Source organism: Ananas comosus, linkage group 14 (genome assembly GCF_001540865.1).
Source record: "Ananas comosus cultivar F153 linkage group 14, ASM154086v1, whole genome shotgun sequence".
Lineage (NCBI taxonomy): Eukaryota > Viridiplantae > Streptophyta > Magnoliopsida > Poales > Bromeliaceae > Ananas > Ananas comosus.
Window position 1 is genome coordinate 5,400,184 of NC_033634.1, and position 18,929 is coordinate 5,419,112.

An 18,929-nucleotide genomic window follows, 5' to 3' on the forward strand; every position below is an offset into this window, starting at 1 on the left:
AGAGAAAATAAAAACGTAATTTCATACAAAAGAATTTAAAGGATATATGTTGTTAAAAATAAGAGAATATTAAAAAAGAAAGTATAAGAAAGAAACAAGAGTAACCTAATATAAAAGTAAGATTTTTTTAACTTAAATATAATAATTAGTTAGTTTATACTAATAAAAAACGATATATAAATGCAAAAATAAACATATAAATTAAACATTAAATGATATTAAAAATAGGTGGTGTAGCGTTTAAGGATGTGATCATAATAATAATTTAAAATTCACGTTAGTAATATTTGTGATTTAGTCAAGGAGACATAGACATAGATATAGATATAGATAAAAGATATGGATAGATATTGTATGTACTTAAGAGTCAAAACCTTGTCCACCGCTCGCACCTCCGCGCCCGTCCCCGCTCGCGCCCCGCGCCCGTACGCCCGCGCGTACCACCCCGCGGTGCACCGCGCACGTGTGCCCCTCGCCCGTGCGCCCCGCGCCCGTCCTTCGCGCTCGGCCGCGCCCCGCGCCGCCCTGTCCACCGCCAAGAAAAAAAAAAATGTTGGGGTTGCTTTCGTTACTGGACTAATTATAACGGGTTCCAATTTCTTTTTTTCTAAAGAAAAGGAAAGTTAATAATTAAAATAAAATATAATTATGAGAGAAAACATAGATTTTTTTTTCTTTTTGAGAAAGGAAAAAAATATTTTTGAATTCATAGAAATATAAAATCTTACCTAAAATGGACTCTAGATTCGTAACTTTTTGATTCATCATCACCTACTTCTTCTCTATATTAAGTCAGATTAAAATTGTAAAAATTAATATTTAGAAATTATTGTATATAATAGGTGGTGGGATGGGAGGAAGGAGATGGGAGACCGGGGGTTTTTTCGAGAGAGCGGGTTGGAGATAAAGGGATGTAGTAGGGGGGGATGGGAGACCGAGGATTTGAGAGAACGGGTTGGAGATAAAAGAATATAGTAGGTTGTAGGGTGGGGGGGAGACCGGGGATTTTCTTGAAATAGCGGGTTGGAAATAAAGGAATGTACGGTGGAATGTGGGGGGAAGAAGGGAGAGAGGGAGATGGAGGGACCGAGGGTTTTCTTGAGATGGCGGGTTGGAGATGAATAAACATACGGTGGGATGGGGCGGGTTGGAGATGAAGGGACGATGGGTTGGATGTGAAGGGACGTACGATGAGAGGCACACTTATAAAAAGAAAAAAAAAATAAAAAAGCTCCAAGAAAGAAGGTCTTGTTATATCAACTATTGAAGTTTAGTAATTAATGACTGGGGTGAAATAATGATATATTGTCAATTTGTCATATCACTATCTTATACTTATTAGGATTACTTGTAGCAGCACTCAATTCGAATACGGAATACCTAGCGAGTAAACATGTTGACCTTTTTTTTTTTTTTTTGTCTTTCTCATTGAAAATCCAGCCAAGAGCCCAGAATCGGGCCCAAAAAGGACGCGACCCTCTCTCAATACCGGGCCGAAGGACCAGACATCGAACCGGACCGGAGTGGCATGGATTCGTTTCGTACGACTAGACCCGGTCCAACACCCGAACCTACACCCGTTTCAACTGCCCGGTGCTTGTGGATCCAACTGCCCCCACTCCCACTTTCTATATCTAGGGCTCCCGGAAACCTCGGAGCTCCGACGACGAGCTTCGCCCTTCTCCTTCGTCCCCACGCCCTCGCCTCTATGCGGACGCTCTGACCCCGTCCTCCTACTCCTCCACCGCCCCCTCCCCCTCGTGTTCGTCTTCGACCTAGCGATCGCCATTGAGATCCACCTCCGAAGTTGCTCCTCCTCCTCCTCCTCCTCCTCCCTTTCTTCTTCGCCTTCGCCTTTGGAGATCGATCTCTGAGGTCGCTCCTCGTCGCCGCCCATGTCGTGGCTCAAGAACGCGGTGAACAAGGCCGTCGAGGTCGGCGGGAGGAACAATCTCACCCGCACCGTCAGGAACTATGCGGACTCCGTCGTCCACCACGCCGGCCAGGCGGTCGCCGGCGGCGCCCGCATATTCCAGGACCGCATGGTGAGCCCCTTTTCTATGCGGGAGTCTCGTATCGCATGCGTTTACTGGGAGTTGATTCCTCTTGTGTCCTCTTTTTGACCTAATTAGAGATGTATCGTTGATGAAAAGGAAATGGAGTTTTGCTTTGAGGAATTTTTTTTTTAATTTTTTAAATTATTTATTATTTTTTTATTGGCAATTGGATGATGTTAACATTATTATATGTGTTAAGATCACGTTAATGTATGGGAAAACAAAAATATAGTCCATTACTTCTGTAAATCTTGGGCGAAATGTATCGGTAGATCCTGTCCTATCCCGATAATTGACCCTGTTCTTTTTGCTGCAACACGTAATCCCTCAAGTTTTACATATATTGTGTTCTACGCCCTGATTTTTGGAAAGATCATTTTACCCTTTACCTACAAAATGGCTCACTTATTTCGGATTTGTTCTGGTAAGGTAAAAAATATCATCTTACAATAGAACTTAGACTTTTTAATGGTCAAGACTAAGATGGAGTATATGTGAAAGTTAAAGGATGAAAGCGTCTAAGTGAAAAATACTAGGCACAGTCAGAAAGTTGGATGATAAAAATCCTATCCATATATTATCTGTTAATTTGTTTTTCTTTCTGCTGTACTTTTTTATCAGCTCAGGATTGTTTTTGCACATTTGAGTAGGAGAACATGAATTGTTACTTTTTCACTTTTGATGAGATTATGGTAAAAGTGGAAGGGACAAATTTAAGTTGGAAGTACAAATTTAAAATGCCGTTAGCTGTCAACCAGTTTCAGAACATTATACTGGACTTTCCAATTCCTTGCTATTCTGTGATACTTGCATAGGTGCATCCTGTCTTGTTGCTTATTCAGTAGACACTTCATAATAGCAGATAGAGTTTCTAGCTTAAACAGATCATAATATACTGTCATTTTTTCATTTCAGTAGTTAATATTGTTATATTGGCTTCCCTTCCAACTTCCAATAATATATGATCTTGTTTTGGGCAAATTGAAATGGAACAATATATACTCATCGAAGTTGATAGAGAAGTTCTTTTGGTATAATTAAATGAGGGGAAAAGTAAAATATATACACAAGTGGATGCAGGTATTAATTTTTATTGGATCATGTCACTTGCTTACTTCTGCAGGGTATTCGCAATTATAAAAGCTTCAAGCACACCTTGAAAAGATTAGAAGAGGCTGCTGTTTCTTGCAGGGGAGAAGAGAGAGTTCAACTATTAAGAAGATGGTTGGTGGCCTTAAAAGATGTTGAGAGGGCATCAGGAGATTCAGTAGATGAGAAAACTTTAGAGCAGACTCAATCTCATGATGAGCCCAATACATCTCCTCGAAATGCTCCACTGGTTAGTGTATGGAATGCTTCACTTGTCATATAGAAGTACATTTTCGTTATCATTGTCGTGTAAATATGCTCTTGTTTTCTTTTCTTGACTTCTAATATATTTTACCAGTATGCATCACTTTGGATAAAAGAAGATATTCTACAAAATGAGAGAATCTGATTATAAAAATGAAAGTATAAATCGAACAATACAGTGCACTTTTTCTATCTTTCTCCATCGTATGCTTTTATCTGCTGGTCAGAAGTCTGTTATTGTAATATAGTGTATAGCTAATGTACTTTATCTGCAGAATTGAATAAAAAGCTATCTGAACTTATCATTTACTGATAAATAGCGCAGGCAACATATTTAGTTAATTGGCTGCTTATCCTGACAAATAAGTGCAACAAGTTCAGTAATTTCCTTTTTATTTTTTGCAAATCCAGTTGTAAATATGTCTTTTTTAATCACTCCAGAGCTCTGTTTTCTTAAGAATAGTTTCCTGACCTATGAATAACTCAATGCCTCGATTTGTCTAGAAACCTAGTTCTGAAGTTACAATGAAATTTCTCATCCATGCTGTGAAGTGCGGTTTGCACACTTTTTTTAATGAAGTTTGTTTAATTTGATAGCCAACCCACTGAGAATAAAAAAAATATATGCGTCTGACATTTCCTTTTTCATTCTCTCATGGGATTCATAACATGATGGATTTGGCTTCATTTGAATTCCATTTAATATGAACTATTGCTTTGTTGATGCCTGTCTCGTGTGCTTTTGTCACCTTCGACTTTGATGTAATTGTGGTATGAAAGATGACCTAAAGTTTTGGTTGTTTGCATCAATGTTTTCTAGGTTTAAAAGGTTGTTTCTGTTGAAGGGCTTACCTATATGTTGTCTATGTGATAGTATATCTTTCACCTCCGATAACACCTCCAATAAGTGGAATAATATTATTTGAATGTTGGAACTTCGAAAAATTTTGTATCTTAGCATTCCTTTGTAAATTACATGTAAATACTTTCTTTACATTTTGTTCACTAGCATAAGTTAACCTAGTTTTCAGAAGCCACTGCTACTTTATGAAATTTTACCGTAGTTGGTAATAGATGACTTGGCAATATTTAACAATTTTTACCTTTATTTCCAATTCTTGCATGCAGGTTTTATTTTTTGATCCTGATATTGGAGGCGAGCCAATGAATTTCCGCGATGTGTTCCTTTATAGCCAAGCACTTGAAGGCATCACATTGTCCATGGTGAGTAAAGCTACATTTTAAGGTTGTGTAAGCCATTCTTGTTCTGGTTAACTGATCAGAATATATGTAGATAGTTTAGGCAACAACTGGCTAAAAAGCTAGCAAATAAGCATATCAGTTGGTTGGCATCTCCTAATTGATGCTTGCATCATTTAGCATGTTGCTAACCATTTTACACTTCATTTTTAGTACTCCTAGGTGTAATACAGTCTATTGTTTTTTCATATTCACTTTATAGTTCTTATGCACTGGTGTTTTATGAGGCAGTGTGTGTGCTCATTCCCTTTATTTTAAGGGGAAAGTACCATTTTCCCCTGCTAGTATACTTAAGCATGGTCATGTGCAAATCAGTGTTAAACATGGAATGGACATGCTGTCAGGAAATGGGCTTGGTTTAGACTTTAGACCCACCTTAGACCTAGTAGGTAGTTGGACATGAGACTCATCTAAAATTATTCATGCTTTAGTGCTTTTCCTGTTCTTTGATGTCAGGCTTGAGAATCTTAGGGCTTGTTTGGTTCAAGAATGGAATTGGAATGGATAATGGAATGAGAATGAATTGGAATGACAATTGGATTGGCCCACTCCCCCAAGATGTTTGGTTCATTCCTGGATTGGAAATCAGAATGGATTATTCCCATTCCACTGTTTGGTTCATACAAACTAAAAAATAATAGAATAACATAATACTAATTTTACTTTCAAATATAATTCTATAAAACTATCTAAAATTTATAAAAAAATTTAATACTATTCTCAAGTTAGAGCTATGCGAAAAAAAAAATTTTGAATTTATTTTAAAAATTTTTACGCAAGAAATTACAAAAAAAATGCATAAATTTTTTTGAATAAAATTATAATAAAAAATAATATATCAGCTTTTTTATTTTAATAATGAGAAAAGGAGGGAGGAGATCGGTACAGGGAGAGAGAGGATGGGTGAGATGGAGAAATGTGGGCTGGGCCTTAGGAAGAGGTGAGTGTGGGCTTGGGAATGAAACGTCAATCCGGGCTTGGAGATCGGAGTCAATTTGCAAGTTATTGGAGCATTCCCATTCCGGTCCAGAATGGGAGTCCCAAACCGATTCCTGTGAACCAAACAAAATTAACCGGATTTTATCAAACCGATTCCCATTCCGGGTCCAAAATGCACGAACCAAACATGCCCTTACTTTCTTTCGATTCTTGTAATCGCACGTTATGGATAGAAACCCATTATTTTTTGCATTTAAACAACATAAGAAACTCCGAGCATTGCTGGGTGAGGACAACCATCTTAATACAGACAAATAAATTCGACAAGTGCAAATTTGTATTTTGGTCCAGTAACCACTTAGGAAATTTTGGTTGTTGAATGCTTGAACTTTCATTCGTTTGATCTGATTCTTAGTCTGGACAATTGGGGTTTACGTTGTTTGGAATATTAGGGCTTGCAGCCATTTTAATTGATGCAGGCAACAAAATATAATCATGCATGATTGGGACACTTGTTTGACTGAGACTACTTGACACTTGTTAAGGAATCTAGCGTCTGAACTCCAAGAAAATTTTTTTTGTTTATGTCTTAGAAAAGTATATTAAATTTTACGCGACGTTAATAGATTTCCAATAGCTGATCAGAGCTCCATAATAGGGAGGATGGTTGTGTTTGTTAGTTTTCACAGTTCATTCAAACTTTTCTTAGGGTCCGTGTGGCCTGCTTCATCTTAAGGGGGCCACTCTTCCATTCTAATTATTGCCGTTTGGCACATTTGAACCAACCCCATGTTGCGTAATCCAGACATGATATGTGCACACACCAAGTTAAATGCCGAAGCCAGATTTTTGAAGCTTCTGCGATACAAAATTGGATGCGTTCCCATTTTCTCATTCCTCAATACTGTCATTGCCCTTCCTTCCCACCTGTCTTTCATGCATACAACATGCTCCCCATGAACAAAGAAAAAACACTTAGCAGTAGATAATGTTATGCTATTAACATTAGATTTATTATGATTACAAATGATTCAAAATCTTACTTCTTCTGTAGTATAATTTTTACCTTAATTTGGCTGTTCTTCTCATTTGATAGTCTAAAACTTTTTGTAAAATATGTATGGAGACCCCTTAACTATATGCCATTTTGCAACAGACCCTTCAAAAATATTTTATTTGATTAACACTCTTCGAACTTATAATTCTTTTGATTTAAATTATTTAGTTACTTTTATAAATTAAATCGATAGTTTTATTAATTTAATAGTAACTTTATTAAACTTAACTAGCTTAACACTTTGTCAATCAATGGAACTATGGATTTCGTTAATTGTTAATGGTTGATATCCAACAAAGCAAGGTTTTAAGTGCCCGTCGGCACGGGCCGTATCCACCATGCCGTACCGTGCCAATAAGATACCGGCACGATACAAACCTTGTGCTGATGGCACAGCTCAAAATCCTCTATTCTTTAAATTAGTAGGTAATTTCCTCAATAAAGTTCAAAAGATGTGATAAAAACGCATAATACATAGGTAGAAATATTTTGTTGCTAAAGAAAATAAATATTTCATGCTATTATGTGTCGGCACACAAGAATTTTTTTGATCGGTACGCATCGGCACGGCTCGGCACGCACCGTGCCGTACCGTGCCGGCAAGTTTCTGGTACGACCCCATGCCACGGCACTTAAATTCTTGCAACAAAGTCATTAATTTGAGTGAATTCCTAATCAATTAAGGAAAATACCTCAAATAAAAACGAATTAATAAGTTAAAAAAAGTGTAGCAAAAAGAAAAATAGTTGGGAGGTTATTTTTAAAATGGCCAATAGTTGAAAGGGTCTCTTTTTATAAAAATTTCATTTTCTTATAAAGTAAGAGGAATGGATATTTTGGTAATGTCAATACTCTGTAGCACCGGTTAGCACTTCAATTAAATCTTTGCCAAACAACTTTCAATAGCCTACAATACTTTCATAACTGGATCAACCAAACACTGCAGCTTTTTCCTACAGCAAAGTATCATACTTAACAGGACTTCTCTAACACCACTACTCCCAACTGCTTGGCCAAATTGGCCCTTAGGGAAGTACATGAATGCACCTCAACTTAGTTCCCATTTCCTCTGTATCTGTTTTTTGATTACTTTCAGGATTTCTACAGCTAGTTGCTCCATAATTGGGAGTATGGTTGCTATAAGACTTGGTAGCTTTACAGCCAAGTAGAACATTTGTGAAAAGAGCACAGATATGGATTACTTCTGAAATACATTCTTTTTTCTTTTCTCTTTTATAAACTGAAAAGTGAATTCTTCATTATAGAAATGGAAGAAATAAGTTATTAGCCAACACAAGCAGTTTGGACCTTGAGTAAACATAATACAGCCATGTTCTTGTTGTTATATTTGCATCCTTGAAAAACTCGAGAATTCAATGCAATGTATGTTCTATTAAGTAAACTTTAGCAGCTAGGAAGTCAAGAGTCCCATGAATTATATTAATAATAGTTGATTTATCTAAGCTGGTCTGTCTTTTAACAAATTTGATACTCTGGCAGTTTGTGACTTCATGGTATGGGAAAAGTACCTTTCGGCATATTATTCTGAATTGGGGAACCTTATCTCTCTGATGTTCACATATCAGATGGCATATTAAGTTGTGAATTGTTCCTTCTGATCAGAAAGGTTAACCGCAGGTTAATTCTTTCTTTTCTGTGACTCAGATTCTTGAAGCTCCTAATGAAGAAGAAGTTACACTGCTGTTGGAAATTTTCAGGTGAGGATGTTGTTTGTTTTAATAATCACTGTTCTTGTTTTGTTGTTGTTTAGTTTTTTTTTTTCAATTAAGAAGCTAATTTTACATCAAAGGAATTGTACTTGTCTCACCGCTTAAAATTGGTTGAATTAGACATGGAACTTTCATTTTTAATTCTTAAATCTATTTTTTCTGTCTATTATTTGCAAACATACTTACATTGTTTTGAATATCTTGTGTTGTGTCTTAATATGAGATCTACGTAATTTTAAAAATTATTATTTGGTGGAAGTCTTGCAGTTTCTATGGCATATTCATTTTACAGTAAATTATATATGTGGTAAGCCTTGAACTTTTTAGTTTGGTTTGCTCCACGGTTTCTTATACTTAAAAATATAAATATGTTTTCTCACATGATTTTTCCATTGTCATCCTTGGGTTCATTTTCTGTCTGAACTCCAAAATATATAACCTTTCTTGGAACATCCTTTCCGTGTAATCATAATGAATCTTTGAATGTAAAATGTACCCATCATTATTGACTGACTTGGTTTAGATTAAGGTTAATCAAGCCATTACATGGTAGAGGTTTAGATAGGATATGAAGATATGCATGACAAGCTAGATAAGACCATGGACTAATTTGTATACTAAAAAGTAATGAGAAAATAACAGAAAGTTAGAACTTCATTGATCACTTATCTATGACTAGTTATGACTAGCAGTTATTAATATTTACAGCTTACTTTTGAAGCTTTTCTTCAGACAGCTTTAAACAGTAATTGTATTTCCTTTCTCTAGCTTATCCCTAATGCAATATTTGAATTATTCAAATATATTGAAATTTTACAGAGAATTATTACCATGCACCTTAATTCTCTAGAATGTATGTATTGCTTTTCACTAGCGTTCAATGCTATATTGCACCATTAGGTAATTGGATATCTTAAACTATCGTAGAAGTTACAGAGAACAAAAGGCCTCTCACCTTTCTTTGTTTTTAAATGATGTCTTGCTCACTACTCTGACAGTTGATTTCAGTTCAATGAGGATTTTTGTCTGAAGTTGATTTTCTCCCTCAAGATTGTGTCTTACAGGAGGCAAAGAAATCCATAATGCGATTATGAGTAGCATACAGGACTTGGCAAAAGCATTCTCAGGTTACCAGGATGAAGTCTTGGTATTTCTCTTGCCGGTTTAAAACTTTCATAAAATATGCTATTTTCTTTTCACCTGCCATATATTTCGGTCTGGTCTTAGTTGAGCCATGATTGTGGTTATGCTTGAATTGAATTTTAATTGCTAGCATATGATAAAGTCAAATATTCATTTCAGGTGAAGCGTGAGGAACTACTTCAGTTTGCTCAAAGTGCCATCTCTGGACTTAAAGTAAATGCTGATCTGGCAAGGTAATTAATATGGCAAGGTGCCATCTCTGGATTTATGTGCATATTGGTGGTGGCTGGTGGTGTAGTTATAATCAAATTGGGTAATATATTTCAGACTAATACAAAAGTTACGTTCATGGCACAATTTTGTCCTATATATCTTGCAAACAAAAAGGTCGTAATTTTAATTGCTATGGATTATTTAGTAACGCTCGCATCTTTATTAGTCATGCATTTCAGTAATAATTTGATATTCAAGGAAATGATGGTACGTAATTGTTTTTCCAGAATTTCTGTTTTGGACCCAACATGCATCTTGTGTATCAGATAACCCTAAAAGTACTGTTGAGAAAAACAATGAACTAATCTTAGTTACAGTGTTTACCTAAAATCATCTTCAATTTTATTTTCTAATCTGTATCTAACTTCAGGTTAGATGCAGAAGTCGTAAAACTGCAGCAACAACTAGATGGATCCAAAGAACTACGAGCTCCTGCTAATGACAATCATGATCAGACTTCTCTTTCCACCGTGGAGGTAAGCCTCTCTCTCTCTCTCTCTCTCTCTCTCTCTCTCTCTCTCTCTCTTGGAAAGAGGAAAGCCTAATCTTCCAGTCTATTTTCTGAAGAGAAGCTTTGATTGTTTAAAGTTTTGATGTGCTGGTCATAGAATAAGGCGTAAGTGTTTAATGCGCGAGATACTGCTGAAGATTAAAGTCATTCTAATTCTTATTTGCACAATAGATCTTGTTATATGCATATGAACAAAGATCGAATGAATTTTTTGTAACACTATTTAGAAAAGAAGATATCATCATATTGCATTATCTTCAAAGAAATATGGGCACTCTGAACGGGTAAAGACAATAAGAATTGCTCCTTTGTTATGTGGGCTCAAACATTTTGTGTAAATTAAGCACAAATTTCTTCTTGTAACTTTAGTGTTGTAGAGACTAAGCAGCACTTTTTACGTGGCTTTGGTTGCACTCTTGCTATTTAAGCTCTGCTAGATTATATATTAATAAGATGCAATGGCCTATGTACCCCTCTAAAGTATCCGCTTTTCAAATTTACCTCTCGAAGCTTTAAGTGATGAAATCTACCCATCTAAAGCTCCAATTTCTTTCAAATATACCTTTAGAGTTAAGTTCTTCAGTCTACCGTCAAATATAGCTGTTAACTCTACAAAAGACTCATTTGGCCTTTCAAATTTGCCCCCTAAAAAGTTTTAGGTGATGAAATTTACCCTTCTAATGTTCCAACTTATTTCAAATCTAGCCCCATTTTAACTGGGGTTAGATTGAGGATGAAGTTTACATGGGGTTAACCTGAATGAGCTGATAGAATAGCATACATAAATAATAGAGAAACTTTAGAGTGGTAGATTTCATCACTGAGAACTTTTTAGGGGTAAATATGAAAGTTGGCTACTTTGGAGGGGTTCATAGGTGATTATCCTTACTAATTAGTGGTCGCTGGTAACTGGTCTATCTATAGAAAAACTTTTGTTGTTTAAATACAGCTCCATAGTGAGCGTGACATCTCATGCCTGTTCAAAGTTTCACAAGTTCATGCCTACGTGCATTTTATATGTTGTATATATGGCTGGTGAAATTTCACTTGGCTCTGAATTAGCGCAGCTTTATTTTTTCTGAGTATGCAGGTCCTGAAATATGCACTCAGTGAAGTCCGTCTATGCTCTAGAATGGAATCGCTTATATTAAAGAAGAAATCCATAAGTAGTGGGGATTCCATAGATATCCATTCTCAAAAGGTACTTTCCCCCCTCGACATTCCTTGACATTGAATAATTACTCTGATTTTTTTTTTCTTTCCAAGTGTTATTTTTATTTGGCATATTATAAAAAGGAATTGGTACATTAACCTTTTACATTTATGCAAAAAATGACAGGTTGATAAGCTGAAGGTTTTAGCGGAATCTCTCGCTGTTTCTTCTTCAAAAGCAGAAAAACGAATTTTGGACCACAGGTTTCAACTTTGAACTATAGCATCCTCTCTTTTTTTGTATGAGCATCTTGCTGTGTATTTTGGATTTCGATCTTGAGTGCAACGGCATTTGCAACAAATACAATTCTTTCAATTGTTGGTAGCCTGACTAAGTTGAATCTAGGTGAAATTCTTTCCGACTGGTAGATTTTCTAGTTGATAGTTTTGGCATCTGCAACTTTTAGGCTTCTTTAGAATGAGACAAGTACTCACTGTTTATTGTCATTCCTAATTTTCCATCGCACTTAGTATTTATTATACATGCTTTTATTACACGACCATCTAATTTTTGCTATTATCAAAATATCACTATTGAATACTTTGGAGTAAGCATAGAATGTGACAAATACTTCAGAGTAAGCATATAACTAATTTTTTTCTTTCAATTCATAAACCAGGCATCAAAAAGAAGAGGCTCTGAACTTCCGTGTAGCAAAAGCCAATGAAGTTAGTGGGATTGAGAAGGTAAGTTGTTGGAAGAACAAATACCTAGGTATATGTGTCTGCCTTAGTTTCTTAAGACTAGCTATCATTAACGTAGCTTTTAAATTGCACGTTTAATTGGGCCACATGTTTGGTTTTCTGAAACTAGTGGATATTACTTATTAAACCTCTATAACTCAAAAAACAGGAATTGGTTGCTGAGATTGCTGCATTGGAGAAGCAAAGAGATGAGCTTGCGGCGGAGCTAAAGAAGGTTATCTTTTTCATTTTTGCATTTTATGGGAAGATATCAGTTACCTTGTAGCACCCTCCGAGTCTCTCTAAGTAAATTTATATTTTTTTATATTGCTAACGTGTAACAGTATAAAAAACAGACTAGAAATAATAAGTTATCCATCAAAAACTTTTAAAGGGATTAGCACCATTGCAAATCCCAAGTACCGATCTTAAGGGCATTCATATTACTCTATGATTTGTGAAAAAGATCATGAGATATACATTTGAGCAGAGAATGGAGGGTTAAATATCCCAATGTCTGCTGTAATTTACAATATTTCTTCATTGCCATCTGCTGTTACTAGATTTTAAACATTTGTGAATTTTTGTGTTTGTTTTCCATCAATTTCCGTTGTAATTTCATCTCCATGTCATCTCACAAAATGCAATTGTTCCATTACTGTACTAATCAACTGAGGTCACATTGGTTCAGATTAGAAAGGGCATTTACTACATTTTTCCTTTTTTATAGTTTTCCTTTTTGCCTTTTGGAAGGGTAAGATATTTCTAAGTTTTTTTAAAGGGCGAGAGTAATCAAGGGTTGTAATTTAAAATACATTACTCTGAAAAATCTGTTACAATATTCATAGTCTCTGTTACAACATTCATAGGCTCATGAGGTGTTTCTTAAAGATGGATTATGAAAATGAGGTGTTTCTTAAAGATGGATTATGAATGCAGGTCAATACTTCTTTGGCCGCAGCTGTTGGACGGCTTAACAAAACAAGAGAGGAACGAGATCAATTCGATGAAGCAAGCAATCAGATTGTTTTACATTTGAAAACAAAGGTTTTAAAAATCTTTTTGATTACAATTCTCTTATTTGTATCATGTACCCTTGACAAAATGCCGATGCTAAACTTTAACGGCAAATTTAACATATATACCCCTGCAAATTTGTCTATGCCCTTAAAAAAGTTGATTTTGTTACCCCTTATGCTTACAGAAATGCACTCTTTAGAAAACCTTTTCTAATACAAAACCAGCTAATCCTCATGAATCTAGTGACTCCCAACCAAGGCTTTAAGTGCCCGTCGGCACGGGCCGTATCCACCATGCCGTACCGTGCCAATAAGACATCGGCACGATACAGATTCCGTGCCGATGGCACAGCTCAAAAACCTCTATTCTTTAAATTAGTAAGTAATTTCCTCAATAAAGTTTAAAAGATGTGATAAAAAGACATAATAAATAGTTAGAATATTTTGTTGCTAAAAAAAATAAATATTTCATACTATTATGTGTCGGCATACAAGAATTTTTTTGACCGGCATGTATTGGCACGGCTCGGCACGCACCGGCTCGGCACGCACCGTGCCGTACCGTGCCGGCAAGTTTCTGGCACGACCCTGTGCCACGGCACTTAAATCCTTGCTCCCAACTTAAGCGTGCTTTTCAAAGAAGCTGAAATTTTGGAGCATATATAAAAATACTGTTTCACAAGTATTTATACATGTGAATAGATGATGATTTTGTAGGGATAACCCCTTGCCTATGAAACCTATGAACCACTTTATTTTAGGTTGACCTTTCTATCTTTGTGTTATAGGAGGATGAGCTCTCAAGGTCTATTGCATCCTGTAAAGTAGAAGGTGAAATTGTTAATACGTGGATCAACTTTCTGGAGGATACATGGAAGCTCCAGTCTTCTTACACTGAACGCGAGGAAAAGCAAGCCAAGTATGAATATTCTGATTGGATGCCTATGATATTTATTTATTTTTTGGGGGGAAAAATTACATACATAATATCACAGGTATTATAATATTATTTTTAAATATCATTTTTACCTTTCCTATGGCTGAAAATGTCATAAGTACACCTCGTAAATATCATAAATGCCCTCCTGCATGGGCATGAGGCATCTGTATATTCAAAGGGGCATCCGTGATATTTAAATTTTTAAAGGGGCATATATGATATTTTGATGTTTTGTGTACAATATAGGAAATTATCCCTTCTCTTTTTCGTTCTTTCTCTTTTCATTCTTGTATATTCTACCTATTCCTATGGGAATATACGGCTGGAATGATTTGATCCACAACATACAATTGTTCTTTACTGGATCTTGAATGAATTATTGCTGATATTTCCTTTTTTCCTTCTCCATTTTGGATCCTTTTTTTGTTTTCAGTGATGAACTTGAGAGATGTGCGAACTATTTTACCAAGTTGATAAAGCATCACCTTTCTTCATGCAAGGTAATACAATTTAATTGAATCTATATCTAATAATCTTGCCATCTTTATTCTCAACCTTATTCTATTCCTTGGATAGGATGTGCTAAGCCCTTCAATTGAACGGATCAGAACTTTTGTGGATAATCTAAAAATATTCAGTGAAAGGTAGTTTAATTATTTGTTTTAGCCTCTTTATTAAATCAATTGAACATCTAGTCGATTGCTAAAATTGCTTTTGAGCTCATTCTGCAGACCATCTGAAATGCCGGAGGATGAAGGTAATGAAACATATAAAGAATCAAACCCTAGGAAATATCTCGAGGAGGAATATTTGGAAGTCGAGAAAAAGGTATTTATGTCTATAGAATTATTTTGATACGTTTCTTTAGACTTGTTTGTTACGCTGTCTTGTTTATGAACATAAGGAATCAAATATGTTTTGTTTCAGATCATAGCTGCATTCAGTGTGGTTGGTCACATGAAGGCGCTCTTTTACTCCGAAGAAGGGAACAATAATAGGTACTGCCTTCTATTTTCTCTATATTTTATATGCAGTACTTTGTTTCTGCGGCCGTATATTAGAGAACCTATTATGGATGTGGTACGTCACGGCATCCATGGACCGCACGGCTAAAAAGGCGACACATATCCTCATTAAGGGGCTCTTGTTTTTTGTTCTTCATCTTGTGACGAAGCTATTGGTATGGTGAGTAGACTAAAATACAGAAGCAGAAAGCTTCCCCACATATATTGCGATTTGACATTATCTCCCTCTACAATTAAAACCTACAGATAACCCCTTGATTAATTCGAACTTCAGTACTTCAAGCCTACGTAGTAAGAAGAGAAGGGGAGAAGGGTTCAAATGCTAACTTTCTTCAGTCTAGTGGAGTATATATGTGAAATTTGATTACTACGGTGTAGAGCGCGAATCCTGATGTATCGAGGGGGGTCATCTGTGGTTCTGAAATATTACAGGAACACAAGACCCCCACCCAAAATCTGAATGGGCCACAGTCCACGGATGATGTGGTGGATCGGTTCTGGGCACACTTCATATCTACCATACATAATTTACTCCCCATTTCTTTAAATGCAGGCGAGACGACCCCGAGATCAAAAATATATTTGCTGACATTGAGAAATTACGAGAAGAATTCGAAGCGATCGAACGCCCGACGCTGGAAATTGAGATCCCTAAAGATAAGATGACCCCCGAAGAGAGACTAAATCGGAGTTCGTCTCATACAGAAAGAAACCCTACTTCGCCGAAACCTGCGGGAACAGGCTCTCCGAAGTCAACTTCCGCGGCAGCAGAAGAACAGCAGTTTGATCCGGAATCCGAGCTCGCGAAGCTGGAAATGGAGTTTGGGAAAGTAGGCAAGGAGTATTCAGGTGATGAGATCAGTGGATGGGAGTTTGATGAACTTGAAGAGGAGCTCAGGTCTAGCACCACCACTGAATCAAAATAGAAGTACGAATAGGATTGGCAATGGTAGGGTTTCTTCACCTCTCATCCTATATGTAATAGAGTCCAACATTAAAGAAGAACAAAAAATGTTTCTTTTTAATACATGGGGCTATGATACTGTAAATTACTCAATAAATTTTTCTGTTTCTTTTCCAATAAAGGGGATTAGTTTGTATAATCATTGAATTCTAGAACAGTAATTTTCCTCTGCAAAAGCAACAGTTCAATTGTTAGATTTTGTAGAAAACTTCAAATATCACTTATGTGTTTCACAATTTTTCACTTTAGTGCCCTGTCGTTCACTGTAGTGCCCTGTCATTTAAATTGTATCAGTTTAGTACTCTGTGGTTTTATTTTTATCTTTTTATTATCAATTCTACTATTTTTTTTTTGTTAAATTAGTGGCAAAGTTAAAACTATAGGATACTAAAGTGAATATTCAATAAATCTAGGTGGGATATCTGAAGTTTTTGTATATAATTTAACGAAATATTAACAGAAAAGCTGATGAAAAGATAAAAATGAAATCACAGAATATTAACTTGATATACTTTAAACCACAGTAATAAAGTGAGAAAGTGCGAAACCACAAGGGTGGTATTTGAAGTTTATCCTAGATTTTGTATGTTAAGGTACCCATAATGAGAATGGATAGCCTACCATAATGAGAATGGGTAGCCTAATGAAGTATGGAGAAATATGAAGGTGCCTCCAACAAATTTTAGTTTATTTATTAGTAAATATGTCGGAGCAATGCTACTAGTACATCTTACATTCACTCTATTTAGAGACCATTGATTTTTTACTTTATCATATTAACTTTTTATTAAAAAGTATTTAAATTTCTGTGAATTCTAGATCTTTTTGGGGCGTACAAGTAAAATTTTTTAAATATGTACCTATGGATTTTCCTTCAACTATATGATATTTTTATTAGGTCCCTCAACTTTAATTTCTCTTCTTTTTTTTGATTTTTTGGTACTGGCGTCTTCTTAATTTCTAATTTTTTTTATAAACTTATTCTAAGTAGTTTAGTCGAAGGTCTGTTAATTTAACGTTCTATCATTTGTTGCCATTAATTGTTCCTATCTATTAGCTAACAAATGTGATTAAACATCATTAGCCAAGAAGCTTTGGCTGGTGATAGAGAAAAATGTCTTCTACTTTTCCCTACTATAGTATTTTTTTAGAAAAAAAAAATTAATACTAATCTTAGAAGCACTGCTCAGATCTCCAAGTAATCTTAGAAGCATTGCTCAGATCTCCAAGCATAGTGACACTATAAAGCCGAAATGCTGAATCTAAAACTTAAGAATATTAATAGAGTGACAAGGCTAAATGGACACCTTACCACCTAAACTATGATGATTTAACCATTTCTTTGACATGGTGAGTAATCTTTTTTCTAACACTTAGGGCGTGTTTGGTTCGCTTCTTTTTCACCCTGGAATCGGAATCGGAATGGGTGAATCCGTTTGTGGGTGTTTGATACGTGGGAGTCCCATTCCGATTCCCATTCCCGAGTGGAATAAGAATCCCCCAATCACCTCATTTTTCAATCCGGCCTAGGATGCCGGATTGGAAGTTGAATCCGGACGGAATGGATATTTATTCGGATTAAATTTATTTTTTCAACTTTTTTAATTAAAATATGAGTTAAAATTTAAAAATTAAATATATAATTTTAAATTTTAATTTGAACTTAAATTAAAATTTAAAATTTAATCAAGTATTTTGAATCTTTTATTCAAATTTTATTTCAAACTTAAATTAATTTATGGATTCAAATTAAAATTTAAATTATAATTTTAAGTTTGAATTTGAATAAATCAAATTTTAGTTTCATATTTTGAATTATCCACTCAACTTCAAAGATTAATTTATTTAAAAAAAATAGATTTAAAATTTTGACATTATTTCAAAATTTTGATGTAAATTTTTAATATTTAATATTTAATTTGAATTTAAATTAATATATTATAAAGATAATGTTAGTATATTAATTTGATTACGTTTTTTATATCAACCTGAACCAAACACCGACAATGGGAATGATTTATTCCGATTCCGATTCAGATGATGAACCAAACAGAATTAGGTAATGAGTCATTCCGATTCCGATTCCAGCTTATTTTGATTCCGATTCCGATTCCGACTCCAACTTCGAACCAAACACGCCCTTACATTTAAGTGTCCTTTTTTTTTATTTTTGTATGAATGTACTCGCCAGTCTCAAAAACATATAATCACTTAGTCTATATTTAAATTCAGAATCTATAAAATCAAACTAGGTACCTTAGCCACCTATGGTAAAGTAGATTGATGATTTCAGTAATTGAATCGACAATACAAGAGCAATGTATAGAATTAAATTGGATATCTTAGCCATCTATACTAAGATGAATTGATGGTCTTGTAAGTCATATTATCAAGAGCCTCTTATCATAGTCTCGGTTTAGCCTTCAACTTGTGAATTATTATTATATACAAGGAGAGGGGATGGGGCCCGGCTCGGAGAGAGAACGACTCGGAGAGACGCGGGACGGGAGGCATGTGACGCCGCTCGTCGCCAGCGAAGGAAGCGGGCAGAGCTGAGGAGGCGGGGGGGTCGCTGGGGAGGCGACGCGTGGCGGGTTTAGGGTTCGACTTTTATTATATGTATAGATTTTAAGATGCAATGAATGCGACAATAAAGAAAAAAAATCTTAAGTCATGAATGCTATTCTGCACTCACTTTTGTGAGTTTGAAATATTAGATTTATCGTAACTATTGACCTAGCCAAATGGTTGTTGCCCTAGTT

The 18,929-nt window shown here is 35.5% G+C and overlaps 1 protein-coding gene across 1 annotated transcript; it reads left to right on the top strand.

Moving 5' to 3' along the window:
• LOC109720105 lies at positions 1,618-16,343 on the top strand. Its single transcript, XM_020246990.1, has 18 exons — positions 1,618-2,045; positions 3,181-3,396; positions 4,539-4,634; positions 8,332-8,384; positions 9,447-9,543; positions 9,699-9,772; positions 10,183-10,288; positions 11,414-11,524; positions 11,663-11,739; positions 12,156-12,222; positions 12,389-12,454; positions 13,159-13,266; positions 14,027-14,157; positions 14,612-14,678; positions 14,755-14,822; positions 14,910-15,006; positions 15,106-15,176; positions 15,757-16,343. Exons 1-18 carry the CDS (start codon positions 1,896-1,898, stop codon positions 16,127-16,129), a joined length of 2,028 nt encoding a protein of 675 aa, XP_020102579.1. The 5' UTR covers positions 1,618-1,895; the 3' UTR covers positions 16,130-16,343.